The 22,287-nt window shown below is 37.7% G+C and overlaps 1 protein-coding gene across 8 annotated transcripts in view; it reads left to right on the top strand.

The window, feature by feature from the left end:
* LOC140622056 (toll-like receptor 1) overlaps positions 1-17,127 on the top strand; it is a 41,246-nt gene extending 24,119 nt beyond the window's left edge. For 7 of the 8 annotated variants that reach the window (XM_072807536.1, XM_072807535.1, XM_072807541.1 and 4 more), the window contains 2 exons: positions 11,067-11,165; positions 13,519-17,127. In XM_072807536.1, coding sequence (XP_072663637.1) covers positions 13,586-15,958 — 2,373 coding nt within the window. In that variant the 5' untranslated portion in view covers positions 11,067-11,165; positions 13,519-13,585 and the 3' untranslated portion in view covers positions 15,959-17,127. Of the gene's footprint in view, positions 1-7,492; positions 7,666-11,066; positions 11,166-13,518 lie in introns of those variants that run through there. The other variant, XM_072807528.1, reaches the window with a different exon arrangement.
* The last annotated feature ends 5,160 nt before the right edge of the window (positions 17,128-22,287 follow it).

Consider the following 22,287-nt stretch of genomic DNA (forward strand, 5'->3'; position numbering starts at 1 on the left):
GTTATTTCTTTTACAATTTGTCAGCAAAAAGTGACTTAAAATGATACTTAATTTTGTCTGTGTCATAGTTTTCATGGGTAATTGTCAAGATAGCTATCAAAGTCTTTGGTAACCTGAAACCTTAAAGTTTTGCTTGGATGGTGAATTGGATTGAATTTGTTGGACATTGAAGTCTTTTCCAAATAGGATAAAACACTAAAGCATTGATGATGGAATGTAGGTGTATGCTTTTGGCTTTGTATTGCAAAGAAGCTGAGGATATTTGCATCTGTTGGTAAAAGGCTTTGTGCTTTATTAAAAGATTGTACTATGGAAAAACATGTTTTTTAAAAATCATGAAATCTACTTGTTGGGGGAACACAGGGCTAGCTGAGGACAAGCATGAGCCAGGGGCAACACATTGACAAGTCCTTGAAACAGGCAAAGGGACATTCCTCTACGGACTTAACTGCCTCAATGTTCATACTTTGCTAAGGGCAGAAGGCAATCTTAGCCCAACCCCCAGGAGCCTGTAAGCCTACTTTAACATATAAAATTTCCTTTAGAAATTTCTTTTATCTCTAAGCCCCCAAGATACATGTTGGCAATCATCCTCCAAGCACATGTCCCACCAATATCCATCCGAAGGGTCTCATGACTCAGGTTTTATTAGACAGTAATAAATGACCTTTCCCAACATTAGCTAACCCCCTCAAGGTCCTAGAAACCTTGCTTCCAAAATTCCTTAGAGAGTACACTATCCTTAAACCCCTCCCAACTCCCAGGCATATAATCAGTCACCCCTCACAGGTGGGGACAGCCGCTCTTCCTGCCCACGGGTTCTGTCCCCATGCTTTAATAAAACCACCATTTTGCACCAAAGACATCTCAAGAATTCTTTGTTGGTTATCAACTCCGAACCTCAACTATATTCTAAAACTTCCAGTACACTGGTATATTGGGGTGCCTGGGTAACTCAGTTGGTTAAGTGTCTGACTCTTGATTTCAGCTCTGGTCATGATCTCAGGGTTGTGGAACTGAGCCTCCCGTTGGGCTCTGTGATCAGTGTGGGGTCTGGTGGAGTTCTCTCTCTCCCTCTGCCTCTACCCCTGCTTGTGGGTGCGCTCTCCTTCTAAATAAATAAATAAATAAATAAATAAATAAATAAATAAAATTTTTTAAAAAGTACACTGGTATAATTGACACTCTTTTAAAAAGGAAAGGTTTTCTTGTATTTTTGGTCTGCTTTTGTTTTTGTTTTTTCTTGGTCTGCTTTTGATAAGAAAATGTAAACAAAGTTTTTTCCCCCTCTTTTGTCTGCCTGGAAAACCAAAACTTTTATATTTTGTCTTTATTAGACCTTTGATTACTTAAGATGGTTAAAACTTCTCAATATTAAGGGAGGTAAGTTTTGCTAACAACTATATAACTACATATTTGCCTTTGGAATCTTTTATTGCCACCTTGGTTAAATAAATAATTAAGTTTATAATGATCTGTAATCCTATTTAGGCATCTGCTTTGTAACTTTCTGAGGTTTTAAACAAACTTCCCCAAGATTTGAATTGTAAATGAAATCTTTGTGACTAATTAGGCCTTTTTTATTTCGTATGTTAAGTTACTTTAGAAGCAGTGTTAAACAAATAATGACAAACCTTAGGTTATATTGCTTGGGTAAATGCTACAGCTATTCTAGAGATTATCTGAAATTCCTGAAGTTTTCATATGTTTTGGTATAAGGCCAGTACTTGATATTCTGATTCTTGAAGTGTTATGTGTCATGGAAATAACGGAATTTCCTTATCAGCTTTATTATAATGAACTATCCTATCAGATTTTTTAACCGTGTCCATATTTAAGCCTTTGTCATATATAGTTATTGTTCTTATTCTCTTGTAAAACATGTTTCATCTTCCAGGAGATTCATTAAAAGGACTTTGACAAATACAGGTTTTTTTACATCTTTAAAATCATAAAACTAAAATGGGTAAGAATTTCCAAAACTAACTAAAAAAAACTGCAAACTGAATGAGAATGAGTAACAGGAAACTAAATAAATTGAGGAAGATATAGTTTTTGCGACTCTCGTTTGAAACATTGCTGGTTTGCTAGATTAAGGAAATTTTCTCTAAAATATCCCTGATATACAGAAATATGATAAAATATTCCTTTGTAAACAAATTTAACTTTTTTCTCTACCTGAGAGTTAAATGTGAAGCATTTAACTTTTCTCTCTACCTGAACCCTGAAATGCAAAACTCTCAGTGACTGTTTTTTCTTTCATGGCAATTACAATTATTTGCATTAGTAGAATCTGTTCATCAAGTAACAGGGCACCACTGGAAACATTTGTTATTTTACTAAGACTTTAACTGGAATGTCATATTTGAGAGAGGTGTGCATAGATCAGATATGATCATACAGCTTTAAGGAAGTAAGGTTGACTTTATAAAGCTTGAAGCCAACAGAGTCCCTTGGAAATGTTGGCTTGACACCTTACAGAGTTCTCAGAAGTCTTACCAAGTTAGTAAAGAATGTCACCTCCTGGCAGGTGCAGGAATGTCAGAATATTTGGAGGACCTCAAGAAGAGGGATTCACCTAAATCTACAGATATTGCAGGCATGTATGATGGTAAGGAGAACAAAGTCAAGAGAAATGTAGATAAAGTTGAATTTTCTTACAACTTGCAGCCCACTGATAAATACCTGATACAGGCAGAGTATGACATTCTTCAAGGAACTCACAACTGCCTTAATATTAACGCTTTGCTAGAGGCAAAATACAACCTTACCTTGACAATAGGCAGATTTCCGGGATCCTAGGGAGTCTCCTTTAACATAGGAAAATCCTTTTGGAAACTTCCTGTTTCTTTACCCCCCAATTAAAAGGATAAAATCAATCTTTCCTTACAATCCCAGTACAGCTCTTCCTGCCCAGGGTGTCTTGCCCCTGTGCTTTAATAAAAACACCTTCTGCACCAAAAGTGTCTCAAGAATTCTTTCTTGACCATTTGCTCCTGGCCCACATCACATCAGTAGAGAGATATTTACTGACATGATATTTATGATGTGTTTATGATGTGTTATAAATTAAGAAGAGCTGATAACAAAACAGCATTCATAGTCTTATGACTTCTGAGTGTGTGTGTGTGTAAATTGGTACAAACTTTCTGAACAACAATTTGGCAGCAGGCATCAAGAGACTAAATCATGTTCATTTACATAAAAAAAAGAATGCATGGTTGCTATAAAAATGACCCTGGTGTATCTCTATATGGTACATTATTGTTGATTTAAATTTTTTTCTTTTTATTGATTTATATTTTCTGATTTCTTCTCAGTAAACATTAATTACTTGGATAATAAAAATTAAAGTAATTGAAAAGTTATGCTTGAGAAGAATGCATTCACATATATTTGTTTGACCTTGTTATAGAGAAGAATTTTTAATCCAAAAAGCAATGTAGCAGTGGTCCACTGGAGTTTGTATAGATTGTGAGAGCTAATTGTTAAATATTCAGGAATTTTGCAAGCAGGTCAATTGGCAGCTAGAAGTCATCATGGAAATATTTACAGGGCAGATACTGGCAAGTGCTAGAAATCAGGCTTTTTTTGAGTGGTGGTGGTGGTGGTGAGTAATCTCGTTTACCAGCGCACAACTGAATGATCATGATAGCAAAGAAAAAGTCAACTTACTTGTTTATAGAAATATGTACGCATTTATTGGTACAAAAGATCATGAAATGAAAAATAAACAATGGGGGAAGATGTTTCCAAAAAGTTTAACAGAGGGTTGGTGTCAGTAACATAAAAGAGAATGTATAATTAAAAAGTAAAAACATAACCCTGATGAGAAATGGGCAAATAATGTGAACAGGTAATTCACTAAAAGATACAGATTGCAAATAAACATGAAACACCATCGGAGACACTTATAATAAAAGAAAATAAAAATGAAACAATAATGAGATATCACTCTTCATGTATGAAATTGTCTCCAAAATGCCACTTTTGTGGAGAATGTGAGTACTCTGATATCCGTGGAGGCAGGCAGATTGGCACAAACTGACTGGAGAGCAGTTATGCATCAAGAACATAAAGTTCTATGCCCTTTAACCTATTCATTCCTTTCAAAAGTTTATCCTAAGACAACAGTAAAAAAAACTCCAACCAAGACAGTGTACAAAGGTCTTGTTGATATTTTATGAAACTGAAAGAGGGAACCTCCCATCAGGTAAATAGCTAAAGGCAAGGCTGGCCTTGGCCTATAATTTTCTCAGGTGGCAGTTTCAAAACTTTGGCTGGAAAACTTTAAGCAATTAAGGCAGAATTAATTATAAGGCAAATGTCCAAATGATGCCATTTTTCATTCCCAGCTGGCTTGATGGGACATGATTTGAGCTCTAGGGTCAGATGGGTAGGAAGAATGGTGGTATGAGAAAAGTAGGAAGGGCAGGAAGGAAGAAGAGGCACCCCTTCTAAAGCAGGGCACTGTGGTCATAGCACTGTCCTCTTCCTTATTGATTAAGAAACCATACTCTCTACCCCTTCTTGATAAAAGCACTCAACAAACAAGGACTGGGCGGGGGGGGACTTCTTCAACCTGGTAAAAAGCATCAATTAAGTATTCATAGTTAACATCATACTTAATGGTGAAATACTCAAAGCTTTCCCCAAACATCAGGAACAAGATGAGGATGTCTGGTCTCACCACTTCTATTCAACATTGTCCTGGGAATATGCTAGCCATGACAATTAAGCAAGAACACGCTATACAAGGCAGCTATATTGGAAAGAAAGATACTTTGCAGATGATATGATCTTGCTTGTAGAAAATATTTAGGAATCTGCTAAAAAACTAATTAGAACTAAGAAACAAGTTCAGCAAGGTTGCAGAGAAGATATACAAAAGGCCAATATCTACACATAAAAGGATGCTCCACATCATTAGGCATTAGGGAAATGCAAAATAAAACTGTAATGAGATACCATTTCATTCCCACTAAGAAGCTATAATAAAAGTCAGATAATAACAAGTGTTAGCAAGGATGTGGAGAAATTAGAAGACTTACATACCACTGGTGGGTATGTGATATGGTACAGCTTCTTTGGCAACAGCCTAGAACTTTCCAAAAGACTAAACATAGTTGCCATATGATGCAGCAATTCTACCCCTAAGTATATACCCGAGAGAAAATACATCTATAGGAAAACCTGTACACAAATGTTCACAGCATTATTCATAAAAGTCATTTAGTGTAGGCAACCCAATTGTCCATCAACTAACAGATAATAAAATGTAGTGTATCCATACAATGGGAAATTAGTTAGCAATAAAAAAATGAAACACTGATACCAGCCTAACATGGATAAGCCTTGAAAACATCAAACTAAGTGAAAGAAACCAATTACAAAGAAGCACATTTGGATTCCATTTACATGAAATGTCCTACAAATCTACAGGGATTAGTAGAATGTATTGTGGTTTTCTAAGGCTGAGGCATATGCAGTAGAGAGTGACAGTGAGGGAGTACGGTCTACCTCTTTAGGGTGATGAAGTTTCTCAATTGATTGCATTAATGGTTGCACAATTCTGCGAATATACCTAAAGCCATTGAATTATATACTTTCAGTAGGTGAACTTTTTTGTGGTATGTGAATTATATCTCAATAAAGCTTTTGTTTAAGAAAAGAAGAAAACAACTATAGGTCATATCTAATTGGCAGGATATTTATAATGCCCTAGGTCCAAAAAGAAATGCCTGGGTGTGGGGTGGGCAAGAACTGCTATTGAGAGTAGGTGAGGAGTGCCTAGAGTCTAAGACATGGAAGCTCTATTTGGAGTTAGTTCTCTGGGCTGATATTAACTAGACTTAGGCGTGTCCTCATTTGCATGACTCCATCTAGAACTGGGCTCTCTCATATGGTAGCCACCAAACCAGTGTGACCATTGGCTACCTGAAATGTGGGTATTCCAAATGAAATGTGCTGTAGGTGTAAAACACACACTGGATTTTGAAGACTTAGGATAAAGCACATACAAAATACCTCATTAGTAATTTTTACATTGATTGCATGTTGAAATAATATCTTGGACCTATTAAGTTAAATAAAATATTTAAAATTTTGCAAGGAAACCATATTCTCTGAGAATTAAAGTTTTTTTAGGACATGTAGATCAAAGTATGATTACAAGTATACAGGATTACAAGTGTGTGTTCATCCAATGACAATAGAGAAGAAAGAGGCAGGTGTGTAACTCAGAGTGGTGGGGAGGAGTCTAAAGGGAAGCACAGAACTTCTGAGCTCTCAAATGCTTTATTTACTGCCCTGTGGGCTTCCCTCTCTAGACCTGGTTCACAAAGTCAAATACCTTTGGAAGCCAGGAGCTGAATTTCTTAGTCAAAGATGACCTTGGGACACCTGGGTGGCTCAGTGGTTGAGCGTCTGCCTTTGGCTCAGGGCATGATCCCTGGGTTGGGATTGAGTCCCACATCAAGCTCCTTGTGGAGAGCCTGCTTCTCCATCTGCCTATGTCTCTGCCTCTCTGTGTGTCTCTCATGAATAAGTAAATAAAAAAATCTTTGAAGAAAAAAAAAGATGACCCTCATTAGGGGTCTGAGGGAAGGAATGGTTGACATGGAGGAGAAGGAAGTTCATGCTTTCAGTTTCAGAAATATATTTATAGACACATTTCCCCTATTAAACAAATTATGAGGGGATGGGGGGAAACAGAGAGAGCAACAGAGAGGGAAGCTGGCCTTGCTGACTGTGGAAGAAAAAGCTGATTACAGAAAAAAAAAATGTATCCAATCTATTACTGCACATCATGTAATACTAGGCTAGGGACAAATTTTTGGCACAGTTGGCATTGCTTAGCTTTGTTTGCCTGTTTGTTGTTGCTTTTTGTTATTTTAAGAGTGGAGCTGTCAGAATGTATTTCTTGAGTGTGCAGCTAACTAACCCAAAGGAGATGTTACAGACCTTATCGCACAAAAGAGATTGTTCGATAGCATGTTTTTTCAAATGGAATCTTGAAAAATCACTTTTTGAAGAAAGTTTGAAAATATCAATGGAAAAAACTTTGAGCACCATATTTTCTCTGAAAACCAACTTGTCTAAAAAAGGAGACATGATTAGCATCCATTCTATATCAACACATGAATAAGCTTCCCTCTTTATGAGTCTTAGCAGAACTTTGATCTTGAACCCCACCCTCTTTCCTCTCTTGGTCACTCTTAATAGTGGACTGATCAAGAGGCAAGAAGAAAAGTAAAGGTAAAGCACTTGGGATACGTCTGGACCTGTACTTCTACCTCCATCAGCACAGCTGCAACCATATGCATTTTGAATTCAGCCAATAGTCATCTGTGGTTTGTTAACATCACCTCCCTCGCTTCCTTAGTGGACAATAGTGAGCTGACTATAGTGAAATACAGAGCCCCCCCAAATTCTATGTAAATATAAGTCTGTCGATTAACACACCAGACCTTATTCTAATATGTGACTAGAAGAAAATACGTCTATATTTACTATGTAATTTCAGTGGGATTCAGTAGATGGCATAAAAGAGCTTTTCTCTCCATCCCCCAACATTTAAATGCAGTTACCACTGAAATAAATGCTTGAGGAAGTACTTACAGTTTCCTACAGACTGCCAACGCGACAGAAGGGCAGGTTGTGTTGGTAAGCAACATTTTTTTTGAATTCTACAAAGAAAATAATGGTTTAACTAGTTAGTCTCAAAAGTCTCTATGACTAAGAGAAGTGGGTTAATTCTGATATATGCTTACCGAGTATGAACTAGAATTTGTTTATCAGCTTCTCATCCCACGTCAGTGAAAGGATTTTTTGGGGTGTGTGTGTGTGTATTTGTTGGTTTTTCTCTGTGTGTATTTGTTTTTCTTTGGATGGCACCTCATCTCATGCATGGCTCGCTTTCAGGAGCTGTCTTTGAGTCGGGAGATGAATATTTGGGTCGCAAAATCTCAAGGTTTTCTACAGAGCTGCTAATACTGGTTTCAGACACTGCTCTTCATCCCATCATTCCTATTTCACCCTTTGCAGTGAGAATGCTGAGGAAGAAGGGGATGTAGGTAAATTACTTGTGGAGGCTGTAAATTACAACCCCTCTATTTTTTTTTTAAGATTTCATTTATTTATTTGTGAGAGACACAGAGGGGCAGAGACATAGGCAGAAGGTGAGGGAGAAGCAGGCTTCCTGAGGAAACCCTGATCCCAGGGGATCAGGGACTCGATCCCAAGACCCCTGGATCATGCCCTGGGCTGAAGGCAGATGCTCAACCCCTGAGCCACCCAGGCATCCCAACCCCTCTGTTTTTATGGGCAGGTTTATTTTAATTTTTTTTCTCTGTGCTGTTCCCACTAGATATTCTTTTCTATTTTCTCAAGCCACTGAAACTATTCTGAGTGCTACTAGTCAGGTGGAATTGTAGATTTTGAAAATGTTTCGCAGGCTACACCCAATTTGATCAAAAGAATTGAAAGTAAGTACATCTTTACAATAAAAAGCAAAAGTTTACAGATCCACATGGAAAATAAAACCAAAATGCTCTTGAACTGGTTCCTATCCTTTTAAACTAATAGCTAGTTGGCCTTGTGTAGGGAAGGTTCTCAATTACTATTTGTGCTACAGAACTTAATAGGCCAGGTTGATGTATGGATTTTATCCATGAAGTCAAGTCAAAGTCCTGATTTAATTACTCTAAAGACAACTCAAATGTATTGATGTATTATATCATATAAAGTGAGGCCAAATCATAATCATTAAAATTGACACAAGAGATACTTTTATCTTTTAATTAAAAATTCCTTTTACTGATCAAGTTAGCAAATAATCATCTTATTTGGTAGTAAAATAGTTTGAAGATTCAGTGCTGGCCATCAGGACTTTGATTAAAAATTTTTTTGATTTTTGCTGATTTAGCAAGTTTGGTAAATGAAATGTAAAGGTCCTGTAAGTACCTAAAAAACAGTCTCTCTTGTTTCCAATACTTTGACTTCTTAATCACAGAAATAAAAGTGGTTTCATCAACTGAGCACTTTAAACTGATGATTATAAAGGCAAGGAAGGACAAAATGGAGGCTGGAAAAATAGAGGATATTTAAGTCAATCAATTGAGCGAGACATAAAACTGAAGCCATGCTCTCATTAAATGCTGGAGATAGGCAGTTTTATAAATTTATATCCCTTGTGGTAGTTGCTGTTTCTAAGAAAACAAGGACAACTTTTTAAATTTGTTTGTGGTGGGTTCACTGTGTGCAAAGCACTCACATCTGTACATGGAGCCCTGTCTCTGCTCTTCCTTGTCTCTCCTGTCACTCGTGTACCATACTTGATCATGCTGACCACTGCTACCTTGACCTCTGGAGTTGGCCAGAAGTTAGAAAGATCCCCAGATTTGGATTCAGGCTAAGGAACAAGTTAAGGAATTCCACCTCAATCTTTTTTTTTTTTTAATATTTTATTTATTTATTCAGAGAGAGAGAGAGAGAGGAGCAGAGTCACAGGCAGAGGGAGAAGCAGGCTCTATGCAGGGAACTGGATGTGGGACTCGATCCCGGGTCCCCAGGATCACACCCTGGGCCACAGGCAGCACTAAACCGCTGTACCACCGGGCCACCGGGCCTGCCCCCACTTGAATCTTAAACCCAAGATCCTTTTACTTTGACCTGGCTTTTACTAGGTGGTTCTATTTTGAGAGATTAGGCACTGACCCAGATAGTAATTGGGTATAATTTTGATTCTCACTTAACTATTTTTACTTGTATGAGTAACTCTTTCAGGAAGCTGGAGAGGAAAAATTGCGAAATTTCTGGGTCTTTCAGCCAAATACAATCAATGCCATAAAAATGCCATCTTTAATTTTTTTTTAAATTTAGACATTCTTTTAGTTGACATACAATGTTATATTAATTTCAGATATACGATCTAGTGATTCAGCAATTCTATACAATAAGCTGTGTTCACAATAAGTATAGTTACCATCTGTCACCATATAATGCTATACTATTAGTGACTGTAGTTCTAATGCTGTACTTTTCATCCCAGTGACTTATTTATTTTATAACTAGAATTTGGTCTCTCTTATTCCCCTTCAGCTATTTTGCCCATCCTCCTATCCCCTTCCCTTTGGCAACTACCAGTTTTCTCTCTGTATTTATGATTGTTTTTGTTTTTTTCTTTGTTTTGTTTTTAGATTCACAGTAAGTGAAATCATATGGTATTTGTTTTTTTTCTCACTTATTTTAATTAGCATAATATCCTTTAGGTTCATCCATGTTGTTGCAAATGGCAAGATCTCCTTCTGTTTAATGGCTGAGTAATATTCCATTGTATGTATATATTATTCCGTGTGTGTGTGTGTGCGTGTGTTTGTTTATGTGTGTGTGTATCTTCTTTATCCATTCATCTATCACTGGACACTTAAGTTGGTTCTATATCTTGGCAATTATAAATAATGCTGCAATAAATAAAGGGCTGTGTTTATTGTTTTGGAATAATATTTTCATTTCCTTTGGGTAAATACCCAATAGTGGATTACTTGATCATTTGGTATTTCTTCCTTTTTTAAAAAATATTTTATTTATTTATTTGAGGGACAGGGAGAGAAAAAGAGCACGAGCAGGGGAAGGGACAGAGGGAGAAGCAGACTCCCCACTGAGCATGGAACCCATTGTGGGGCTTGATCCCAGGACCCTGAGATCATGACCTGAACCAAAGTCAGACACTTAACTGACTGAGCCACCCAGGCGCTCCTTGGTCATATGGTATTTCTATCTTTAATTCTTTGAGAAACCTCCATACTGTTTTCCACAGTGGCTGCACCAGTGTGCATTCCCATCAACAATGCACAAAGGCTATCTTTTCTCCACATCTTTGCCAACACTTCTTATTTCTTGTCTTTCTGGTATTAGCCATTCTGACATGTGGAAAGTGATATCTCATGGTTTTGATTTGTAGTTCCCTGATGATTAGTGATGTTAAGCATCTTTTTGTGTGTCTTTTGGGTGCCACCTTTCCTTTTAACATGCATTTTAATGGCTGGGTTCCTTTCTTTACACAGAGTTTATATGAATGGTGATGAAAGGGGTATATTGGGCCCTCTTACATGTTTAAAGAAATCAAGATAACCAAGGCATCATTTGGATACCTCTACAAAAGGGTAAGTTCAAACAGTGCTCCAAATACTAGACAAGTTTGCATGTGTACCTTAAGGAAGTTTTATGACAGGGTTTTTTCTGGGATTTTATTATTTAGGTCTTTTTGTGTCCATTGAGAGGTGTGAAGAGATATGTAAAGAATTTGACTCTTTGCTGATACAGATGGCTTGCCTGTCTAATTCAGCTCCAAAAGATTGAATAAGTTCCCTGAAAGATCTGTGTAGCTATGTAGCCCCAGATGAAAGGGTCTCAGGGGTAGGAGTATGCAGATCATACTCTAGGGTTCATCCAACTCCCTCCGGTCTCCTATGTCATTGGAATCTTGGTAACAAAATAGTGTCTGGGCTATAGTGGGTTGATAACTAAAGCAATAAGCATAATCTAGTACTTCATAGGGAATAAATACATATTTGATGAATGAAAAAAATCTTTCTGAAGAAGAGGAAACTAATCCTATCCTTGAAACCTTTCAGTGCTCACCACTCCCTCATGACTTTCAGACTAGAATCCCAACTTCTTGTAATGATCTGCACCTTGTACAATATTGGCTCTACTACCTTTCATCCTCACTCATTCTATACTAACATTTACCACCTTACTATTCCTCAGATAAACCAACGTCAGTCCCATCTCAGGACCTTTGCACTTGCCTTTTTCTTTGTCAGAAATGCTTTCCCCCCAGATCTTCCCATAGATTACTCATTCACTCCATTCTGGTTTACACTATAATGGCATCTTCTCAGAAAAGTCCTCTCTGACCTAATCTTAAAAAGTCATTAGCCACTGTTACATACCTACCATTATTTTTGATTCATTTACTCTGCTTAATTTTTCTTTGTTTTTTTTTTCTTTTGAGGGAGAAAGAGAGATAGCATGTGCAAATAGAGGTTGGATGCAGATGGAGAGGAGAAAGCGAATCTTTTTTTTTTTTTTTTTTTTTTATGATAGTCACATAGAGAGAGAGAGAGAGGCAGAGACATAGGCAGAGGGAGAAGCAGGCTCCATGCACCGGGAGCCCGATGTGGGATTCGATCCCGGGTCTCCAGGATCGTGCCCTGGGCCAAAGGCAGGCGCTAAACCACTGCACCACCCAGGGATCCCAAGAGGAGAGAGAGAATCTTAAGTAGGCTCACTTCCCACACAGGACCTGACAGGTGGCTTGATCCCACAACTATGAGATCATGACCTGAGTCAAAACCAAGAGCTGGGTGCTCAACTGACTGAACCACCTGACTCTACTTAATTTTTCTGTATAACATTTAATACTACATGAAATTACATTTAGTCATGTATTTTCTGTCTTCCCAATAGATAATAAGCTCTTTGAGAGTTAGGATTTTATTTTGTTCACTGCTTTATCTCTAGTTCCTAAAATATGGCCAGTAGGTTATTAATAAATAGTGGTTGAATAGATAAATGGATGAGTAAATGGATTTTCTGAGACACCTTTTATCATGATCTAGTTACCCTTTGAGTAAGATCAAGGTTAGGCAGGAAATCATGTGTAGGTAATAGAAAGTAAAGCAAGAAGAGTCCAAATTCATTCCCCATGGGAAAAGAACTCTTAAGAAAGCCATGAGGTGATATATGTCAAAGGTAGAAAATACACCAGCTGTGAATTCTAGTTTGAGTTCTATATGATCTTTGGAGGGTTGAGGTTAGTGGGCTTTCCATAAATATGTAAAACCATCTGTACTAGTTTCCTGTGGCTGCTGTAGCAAGTTACCATAAACTTGGAACTTGGTAGCTAAAAACAACAAAAATTTATTCTCTCATGGTTCTGGAGACCAGAAGTCTAAAACCAAGGTGTTGGTAGCACTAAACTTTCCTTAAAACCTCTTCCAGCTTCCAGTAACTATCAGTACTCCTTGGTTTGTGGCTATATCCACTTCAATCTCTGCCTCCGTCTTCAGATGGCCTTCTCTGTGTCTCTGTTGTCTCCATCAAATATCCCTCTGTCTTTTTCTTATAAAAACACGTATCACTGGATTATCCAATTGGATAATCCAAGATGATCCCCTTACCTAAAGATCCTTAACCTAATGATCTCTACAAAGACCCTTTTTTGGAATTAGGTAATGTTCACAGTTTCTGGTGATTAGGATAGGGTTAGAAGGTTGGATATATCTTTTGGATGAAGTCACTATTCAGCCTGTTACACCTTCCATATTAAAAGTTATTTAATTAGAGGTAGTATAATTGTCTACAATGTATATATTTCCCTCGTTTCAGGTTATGTGACTCTAAAGAACACAGTCTTTATTTTATAAATCTCTAGAAAAAAATGTTTAATGTCAGCCATGCCTAGTTTAATAATATCATTTAAAGTGGTTTTCTTTTCTTTCTTTTTTTAAGGATCTTTACCCGAATTGCGATATTCTGAGGAACAGCAACTACACTTAGGGATGTCTAGTGTTACAAAATGATGAAAACTAATCCTAGCATCTTCCAATTTGCCATCATCTTCATATTAATACTTGAGATCAGAATACAATTGTCTGAAGAAAGTGATTTTCTAGTTAACAGATCAAAAGCAGGTCTCTTTCACATTCCCAAAGACCTATCCCTGAAAACAACAATCTTAGATATATCACAAAACTATATATCTGAGCTTCAGACTTCTGACATCCTATCACTATCAAAGCTGAGGATTTTGATTGTTTCTTATAATAGAATTCAATATCTTGATATCAGTGTTTTCAAATTCAACCAGGAATTGGAATACTTGGATCTGTCCCACAATGAGTTGGGGAGGATTTCTTGCCATCCTACCGTGAACCTCAAGCACTTAGACCTTTCATTTAATGCATTTGATGATCTACCCATATGCAAAGAGTTTGGCAACATGTCTCAACTAGAGTTTCTGGGGTTGAGTGCCACACAGTTACAGAAATCTAGCATGCTACCAATTGCTTCTTTGCATATCAGAAAGGTTTTACTGGTCTTAGGAGACACTTATGGGAAAAAAGAAGACCCTGAGAGCCTTCAAAAGCTTAACACAGAAAGTCTTCACATTGTTTTCCCTATAAGAAAGGAATTCAGTTTTACTCTGGATGTATCAGTCAGCACTGCAGTAAGTCTCGAATTGTCTAATATCAAATGTGTGCCAGATGGTCATGGATGGTCTTATTTCCAAAATGTTCTGTCAAAACTTCAAAAGAATTCAAGGTTATCAAGTCTTACTTTAAACAACATTGAAACAACTTGGAATTTTTTCATTATGCTCCTTCAGTTGGTTTGGCATACAAGCATAGAGTATTTCTCAATTTCAAATGTAAAACTACAAGGTTACCCTGACTTCAGAGATTTTGATTATTCTGACACTTCACTGAAGGCCTTATCTATACACCAAGTCGTTAGTAATGCATTCAATTTGCCACAAAGTTATATCTATAAAATCTTTTCAAATATGAACATCCAAAATTTCACAGTGTCTGGTACGCACATGGTCCACATGGTTTGCCCATCTCAAATTAGTCCATTTCTGCATTTGGATTTTTCTAATAATCTCTTAACAGACATTGTTTTTAAAAATTGTAGAAACTTGATTAAACTGGAGACACTTAGTTTACAAATGAATCAATTAAAAGAACTTGCAAGTATAGCTCAAATGACCAACGAGATGAAGTCTCTACAACAATTGGATATTAGCCAGAATTCTCTAAGGTATGATGAAAATGAAGGAAACTGCTCTTGGACTAGAAGTTTATTAAGTTTAAATATGTCTTCAAATATACTTACTGACTCTGTTTTCAGATGTTTACCTCCCAAGGTCAAGGTGCTTGATCTTCACGATAACAGAATAAGGAGCATTCCTAAACCAATCATGAAGCTAGAAGATTTGCAAGAACTCAATGTTGCTTCCAATTCTTTAGCCCACTTTCCTGACTGTGGTACTTTTAATAGGCTTTCTGTACTGATCATTGACTCTAATTCAATTTCCAATCCATCAGCTGATTTCCTCCAGAGCTGCCATAACATTAGGTCCATAAGCGCAGGGAATAATCCATTCCAGTGTACATGTGAGCTGAGAGAATTTGTCCAAAGTCTAGGCCAGGTAGCAAGCAAAGTAGTAGAGGGTTGGCCTGATTCTTATAAGTGTGACTCTCCAGAAAACTATAAGGGAACCCTACTGAAGGACTTTCACGTGTCTCCGTTATCCTGCAACACAACTCTGCTGCTTGTCACCATTGGGGTCGCTGTGCTAGTGTTCACTGTTACTGTGACTGCGCTCTGTATCTACTTTGATCTGCCCTGGTATCTTAGGATGGTGTTTCAGTGGACCCAGACCCGGCGCAGGGCAAGAAACACACCCTTAGAAAATCTCCAAAGAACCATCCAGTTCCATGCTTTTATTTCATATAGCGGGCATGATTCTGCCTGGGTGAAGAGTGAATTACTACCAAACCTAGAAAAAGAAGAACTAAGGATTTGTCTCCATGAGAGAAACTTTATTCCTGGCAAGAGCATTGTGGAAAATATCATAAACTGCATTGAGAAAAGTTACAAGTCCATCTTTGTTCTGTCTCCCAACTTTGTTCAGAGTGAGTGGTGCCATTATGAACTGTACTTTGCCCACCACAATCTCTTTCATGAAGGATCTAATAACTTAATCTTGATCTTGCTGGAACCTATTCCACAGTATTCCATTCCTAGCAGCTATCACAAGCTCAAAAATCTCATGGCACAAAGGACTTATTTGGAATGGCCCAAGGAGAAGAGCAAACATGGACTTTTTTGGGCTAACCTAAGAGCGTCTATTAATATTAAATTGAGGGAGCAAGCAAAAAAATAGATCACACATAGGTCTAAAAATATTCTCTTGCTGCTTTTGGAAAAATGTTCCTGTTTTTGGAAGCTCTATTGTAATTGATTATTTTGTATCAGCACAAATATAAATGCAATTTTGAATCTATGATGTAGATAAAAATGCATACTTTCAGGCTCTCCAGTTCACCATTTATATGTGGTAATAAAAATTAATGAAATGATATAATTTGGATTTAAATAGTTAATTTCGGGAACCCTGGGTGGCGCAGCGGTTTAGTGCCTGCCTTTGGCCCAGGGCTCGATCCTGGAGACCCGGGATTGAATCCCACGTCGGGCTCCGGGTGCATGGAGCCTGCTTCTCCCTCTGCCTATGTCTCTGCCTCTCTCTGTCTCTCTCTCTGTGTGACTATCATAAATAAATAAAAAATTTAAAAAAAAATAGTTAATTTCTAACACATGAGAATTTTTGTGGGGAGGGAGGCCTAGGGCTGAATTCATTGAATTTTTCATGTAATCAAGAGAAGAACCTGTTAAACAACTTCAGTTCCTATAGCAGATATCTATAGCTATTGGTGCCCTTCTCGTTTCTACTCAGCATTTGTTTCTGCATGTTGAAGGCCACCTATTGCTAATGTTGCAGACTCTGCCTGGAGGGTTTTCTCCGCACGTGAGAACTTACAGGGCTCACACAAAGGGCAACTTAAAAGTGCTGGAGAATTTTTTTTTTTAAGATTTTTTTATTTGAGAGAGAGAGAGAGAGTATGAACAGGAGGGGCAGAGGGAGAGAGAAACTCAAACAGATTCTATGCTGAGTGAAGAGCCCAATTTGGGGCTTGATCTCATGACTGTGAGATCACAGCCTGAGCCTAAATCAAGAGTTGGATTCTAAACTGACTGCACCACCCAGGTGCCCCAAAAAGTGTTAGAGATTTTTCTTGGAAGGAGCTCTCAACAAATATCAGGAAGAGAATTGGTTGATAAATGACCCAAATTTCTCATTTTGGAGATAAATCTGGAGTGTGCTTTACATTATCCCTGAGTTGCCCAGTAGAATGGATTTTAATTCTCTATGGTGGAAACAGCTTGGTAAATATTTTTTTTATTGTCTTCCTTTCTATCCTTATCTTCTACCTTCATTCTTCTAAGGGTGTCTCCTGGGATCACTTCTGCAATAAACTACTTGTAGTTGAATAATTATCTCAGGGTCTGTATCTGGGGGACCCCAAACCAAGAGTGAGTTAAATCTCAGGCCAAATGAAAATTCTGAGTCTGGTTTTCTGTGGCTGGAAATCTTGCTGAAATTCTAGTTGCCTGATCCAGCATGCATGAGAGACTTTGCTCTTTTTTTTTTTTTTAAGATTTTATTTATTTATTTGTGAGAGACACGGGGGGAGAGGGGGAGAGAAGGAAAGAGAGAGAGAGAGAGGCAGACACAGGCAGAGGGAGAAGCAGACTCCGTGCAAGGAGCCTGACTTGGGACTGGATTTCAGGTCTCCAGGATCACATCCTGGGCTGAAGGCGGCGCTAAACCGCTGAGCCACCCAGGCGGCCCGACTTTGCTCTTTTGATCAGAAGGAAGAATATAGTTCATTGTGTACTGTTTCTACACATAGTATTCTTGTCTTTGGGAACTATTCAACATGACTAGGGCACGAGCAGGGCACAAGCAGTTTGGAATAGTGTAAGGAATGGGCTATATTATTTTTTCCTAGTGTTATTTTATCAGATTTTTAAAATAATCCTCATTCATTCAGTTTATCCTTTTAGTCTAACTGCCAGCTCTGGAAAGATGCCATTAGATAGCTTCTCGTCGTAGCTGCACCATGTATGTCTCACTTTATGCCCTGTGGCTTTATTAATACCACTTCACATCATGTTCATAGAAGCCTGTTCAACCATTTTGGTATATGCACAAACCTGGAATTGCCAGAGATAACCCCTAAGGAGATCCTTGACCACTTAAGGGAAGGGATCCATCAGATAAATATTGCTCTTTTTAATTCTTGGGTTAACAAATGAGTTATGTTCTATATCATTCCTCAATGAATCCCCAGTAAGACTTAGCTTTACTCACACTCTGAGATTGGCTTTTCCTTCTTCCTCATTCATTCTTCCTAGTCCCCTTGCTCTCGACCCCTGAGATAACTTCTCCAAACAACCTGCACACAAAGATTTTGTCTCAGGTTCCACTTTTGGAAGAGGAAACCCAAATAATGTTTACATGTATTAGTTGCTTCTTGCCCTAAGAAACTTAAAGTCAATCAGAGGATATTACATGAATCCAGGTAACTAAAATAAAAATCAATGAAATAAAAATATGCAATGGAAGTTCAGAACCATCTAGACTGAATGAAAAATAGTCTTAAAAGTGTTGGGTTTTCTACTGGGCACAGAAGGAAAATATTAACTTTGGATTTTTCAATGTGTGATGATGAGGAATGGAAAGGCCATTCTAAGTAGAGAGATGAAGAGAACAAAGACAGGAATATCCAGGCCTATTTTGGTATTGGTGTCCCAGTTTGACTGAGCCATGTAATTTATGAAAAATGACAGTGAGATATAAGAATGAAAGTTAGATTAAGATCATATTGTCAGGGATCTGGAAAAGTTAAGCTATGTAATTAGAATTTAGGGATATAGGTAAATCATCATTTAAACTTTTATGAGGTATTATACTGGAGAGGAAACTAAAACCATGAAATATATGCTAAAAAAATATAAAAGTTCTTGTTTTGGGGCTCCTGGGTGGCTCAGTCAGTTGAGCATCCAACTCTTGATTTTGGCTCATGTCATGATCTCAGGGTCATGAGATTGAGCTCTGCATCAGACTTAGTGTGGAATCTGCTTGAGATTCTTTCTCCCTCTCTCTCTCTGCCCCTCCTGCTTCTCACATCTAAATGCATAAATGAATGAATAAATAAATAAATAAATGCAATCTTTTTTTAAAAGTTCTTGTTCTGTAAATGAACAGTAGTTGTTAGGACTGGATTTTCCTGTTTTCTCTAGGATGATTGTACTTCTTATACTGAACTTCAAGATTTCATAACCAGGCTTCAATGTTCAGCACTAATTGTGTATTAGTTTGCTAGGGTTAATGTAAAAAAGTAGTACAAACTGAGTGGCCTAACCACCGGAAATGTATTGACTCATAGTTCTGGAGGCTTAAAGTCCAATATTAAGGTGTTGGAAGGGTTGGTGCCTTTTAAAGGGTAGAAAGGAAGGATCTGTTTTAGGCCTCTTCTCCTTGGCTTATAGATGATCACTTATTTGTCTCTGTACATTGTCTTCCCTCTATGCCTGTCTGTGTCCAAATCCAACCACCCCCCTTTTAAAAGATTTTATTTTTAAATTATCTCTACACCCAATGTGGGGCTCAAACTTACCACCCCAAGATCAAGAGTTGCATCCTCTACTGACTGAGCCAGCCAGGTGCTCCAAATTTCCCTTGTTTTAAATAAGGATGCCAATAATATTGGATTAGGGGTCATCCTAGTGACCTCATCTTAACTAATAATATCTACAATAACCCTACATCCAAATAAAGTCACATTTTGAGGTATGGAGTGAGAGGGGTGGTTTAGGATTTCAACAAATGAATTTTGGGGAACACAATTCAATCCATTGCATCTTGCAAGTCTAAAAAAATTCTTAAAGGGAGTAATAGAGTCAGTTAAAGTTTATCCCTGAATCTCATAAATGTTTTTAAGGGGGCTACTAGAAGGTTGAAATTCTACTAGTAGAATCCAAAGAAATCCAAGTGGAAGATGAAGAATTCAGGTCAAAGTATGGACAAATATATAGTAATGAAAATAAAAAAAGATTTCACAGGTAAATGAGAAGAAATATTGCAGAATGGGTAAATATGCAAGCCCTGATTCAGAACATCTGGGTTTCAATTCTAGCTCCATTACTTCTATTGCTTACTTACAAATGACCTTGAAGAATTTACTCAAATTTCTAGGCCTAAATTCCTTTATTTGTAAAACATACCCTTAGAGTACCTGTAGCCAAGAACTTTAGGTTTCCAGGAATGAATTAAAGACTGGTTATAATATGTCCTCCCAAATGCAGAGTTCACATGGTGAGGTTTCCAAATGGTTCTGCTGAAGCCCTTTTTCCTAGGATTTAGGTAAGAGGGAACACATCTGATGCTTCCATCTTGAGGGTAAATGGAAATCATAATATACCAAAAACTCTCCAAAATCCTCTTCTAATCTTTAACTCCTCTCAGACTCTCTAACCTCACTTATTGGCTGGAAGTCAGCAAATGGTTGCAAAACCAGTTATCTAGTCTCACACTTCATTCCAGAGACCTTAATCAAATTGAGATTAAAACAGTCTCGTTAAAAAAAAATTTTTTTAAAGTCTCATTTTTATCAGCCTGTTATACTAGTAAGACTGCAGTGAAATGGGCATTTTAATAGTGATAATAGAAGGTCAGAGTAATTTGGCAGTATATACTAAGGGCTTTAAAATAATAATATTCTTTGACCTATAATTCTACTTCCAGAAATCCAGCCTGAGAAAATAAGTTGAAATACGGACAAATATTTCTTACAAGTACGTTAGTTGCACAGTCATTGTTAACAGTGAAAAATTTGAAGCATTCCAAATTTCCAATAATGGAGGAATGTGCTGTGCTTGTTTAATAAAATATTTTGTAATCATAATCATTAAAAATAGTGAATAGGATTAAGATAATAAATTTTGTGTTATGTGTTTTTTATCACAATCTTTAAAAAAAAGTACAGGAAGTCTTTTTTATTAACATAAGAGAATGCTTGTATTACAATATAGATGAAAAACATAGGATACAAAAGTTTATGTACAGGGTGGTTTCATATGTTAAAACTATGCAGAATAAAAGGTCTAGATGAAAATATACAAAAAGATTACCACTGCTTTGCCTGTGGCTGGTGCTAGCTTTTGCTTTTATACTTTTCTGTACTTAAAAAATTTACAACCAACAAAAGGAAATGATATCAAAACTAAGTTTTCATCAGCTCCTGGTGAGAAGGCAAGCAAACACCCTGGGGGCAGACAGTGTGGAAACAGGAATCTGAAAAATGCCTGGGGCACACAAAGAGGAGGTTATTGGCTATTCTAAGAGTGCTTCCCTGAAAGGCAGCATTGGGTGAGCACCTCTTGGAGAATAAAGGAGCTGACTGGCGTCATTCCCCATCCCCTATTCTGCACCCCTCCTCCCTCCACCCCCCAACATAAGGACAGAGCCACCTGGGGGAAGCAGCTTAGAGAAGACACTGGCTGTTTACTTACAACAAGCCCCACTCTCCTGTGCTCTGGTGGTACTAACCTTCTCAGTCCCAGTGCACTGGCCTCTCTCCAGAAAACCGCACAAACCTTTCCCCCACCATGTCTCCTGACCAGAGTTCTGTACAGATCTCACTTCACAAGCAGACCAGAGCACATCAAGTTAAAATTTGTCACATTCAGGCCAAGGATCAAAAACGGCCCATAGCAGGCAAGGAGAGCCTCTGCAGACAAGTAGCCTGAAGGATAGAGCAGTCAAATCACAACAGCAGAGCACATTCAGCACACACCAGAGAGATTCCCTGAAGCACCAGGCCCTGGGCACCACATGATGTCTTCTTCCTGAGGCCATTACTTTCAGAAGCAGGAGACAACAAGAGAAGAAGGCAGAGACTTAGACATAATGCCAAGACAGAAATTTATCCCAAATAAAAACAAGATAAGGCCATGGCCAGAGATCTAAGTGAAACAGGAATAAGTAACACACTTGATGGAGAATTTAAAGCAATAATCATAAGGCTACTCACTGGGCTTGAGAGAAGAATAGAAGACATCAATGAGACCTTTATCACAGAGATAAAGCAGTTAAAAAGGAATGAATCAGAGATGAAGAGTGCAATAAGCAAGATCGGAAACCGGCTTGATGCAATAAACAGCAGGCTAGAGGAAGAGAGGAATGAATTAGTGACATAGAAGACAAAATAATGGAAAACAGTGAAGCTGAACAAAAGAGAGAGAGAAGAATTGTGCAACATGAGAATAGATTTGGGGAACTCAGTGACTCCATCAAAGGAAATAATATTTATATTATAGGAGTACCAAAAGAAAAATAGAGAGAAAAGAGGGCAGAAAATTTACTGGGGAAAATAATAGCTGAAAACTTCTCTAATCTGGGAAGGAAGCAGTCATCTAGATCCAGGAGGCACAGAGAACTCCTACCAAAATCAATAAAAGCACGCCTACACCAAGATATATTGTAATTAAATTTGCAAAATATAGTGATAAACAATTTTAAAAGCAGCAAGACAAAAGAAGCCCATAACTTAAAAGGGAAAACCTATAAGGCTACCTGGATATTTCTCA

The sequence above is a fragment of the Canis lupus genome, chromosome 2 (genome assembly GCF_048164855.1).
Source record: "Canis lupus baileyi chromosome 2, mCanLup2.hap1, whole genome shotgun sequence".
Taxonomy (NCBI): Eukaryota; Metazoa; Chordata; class Mammalia; order Carnivora; family Canidae; genus Canis; species Canis lupus.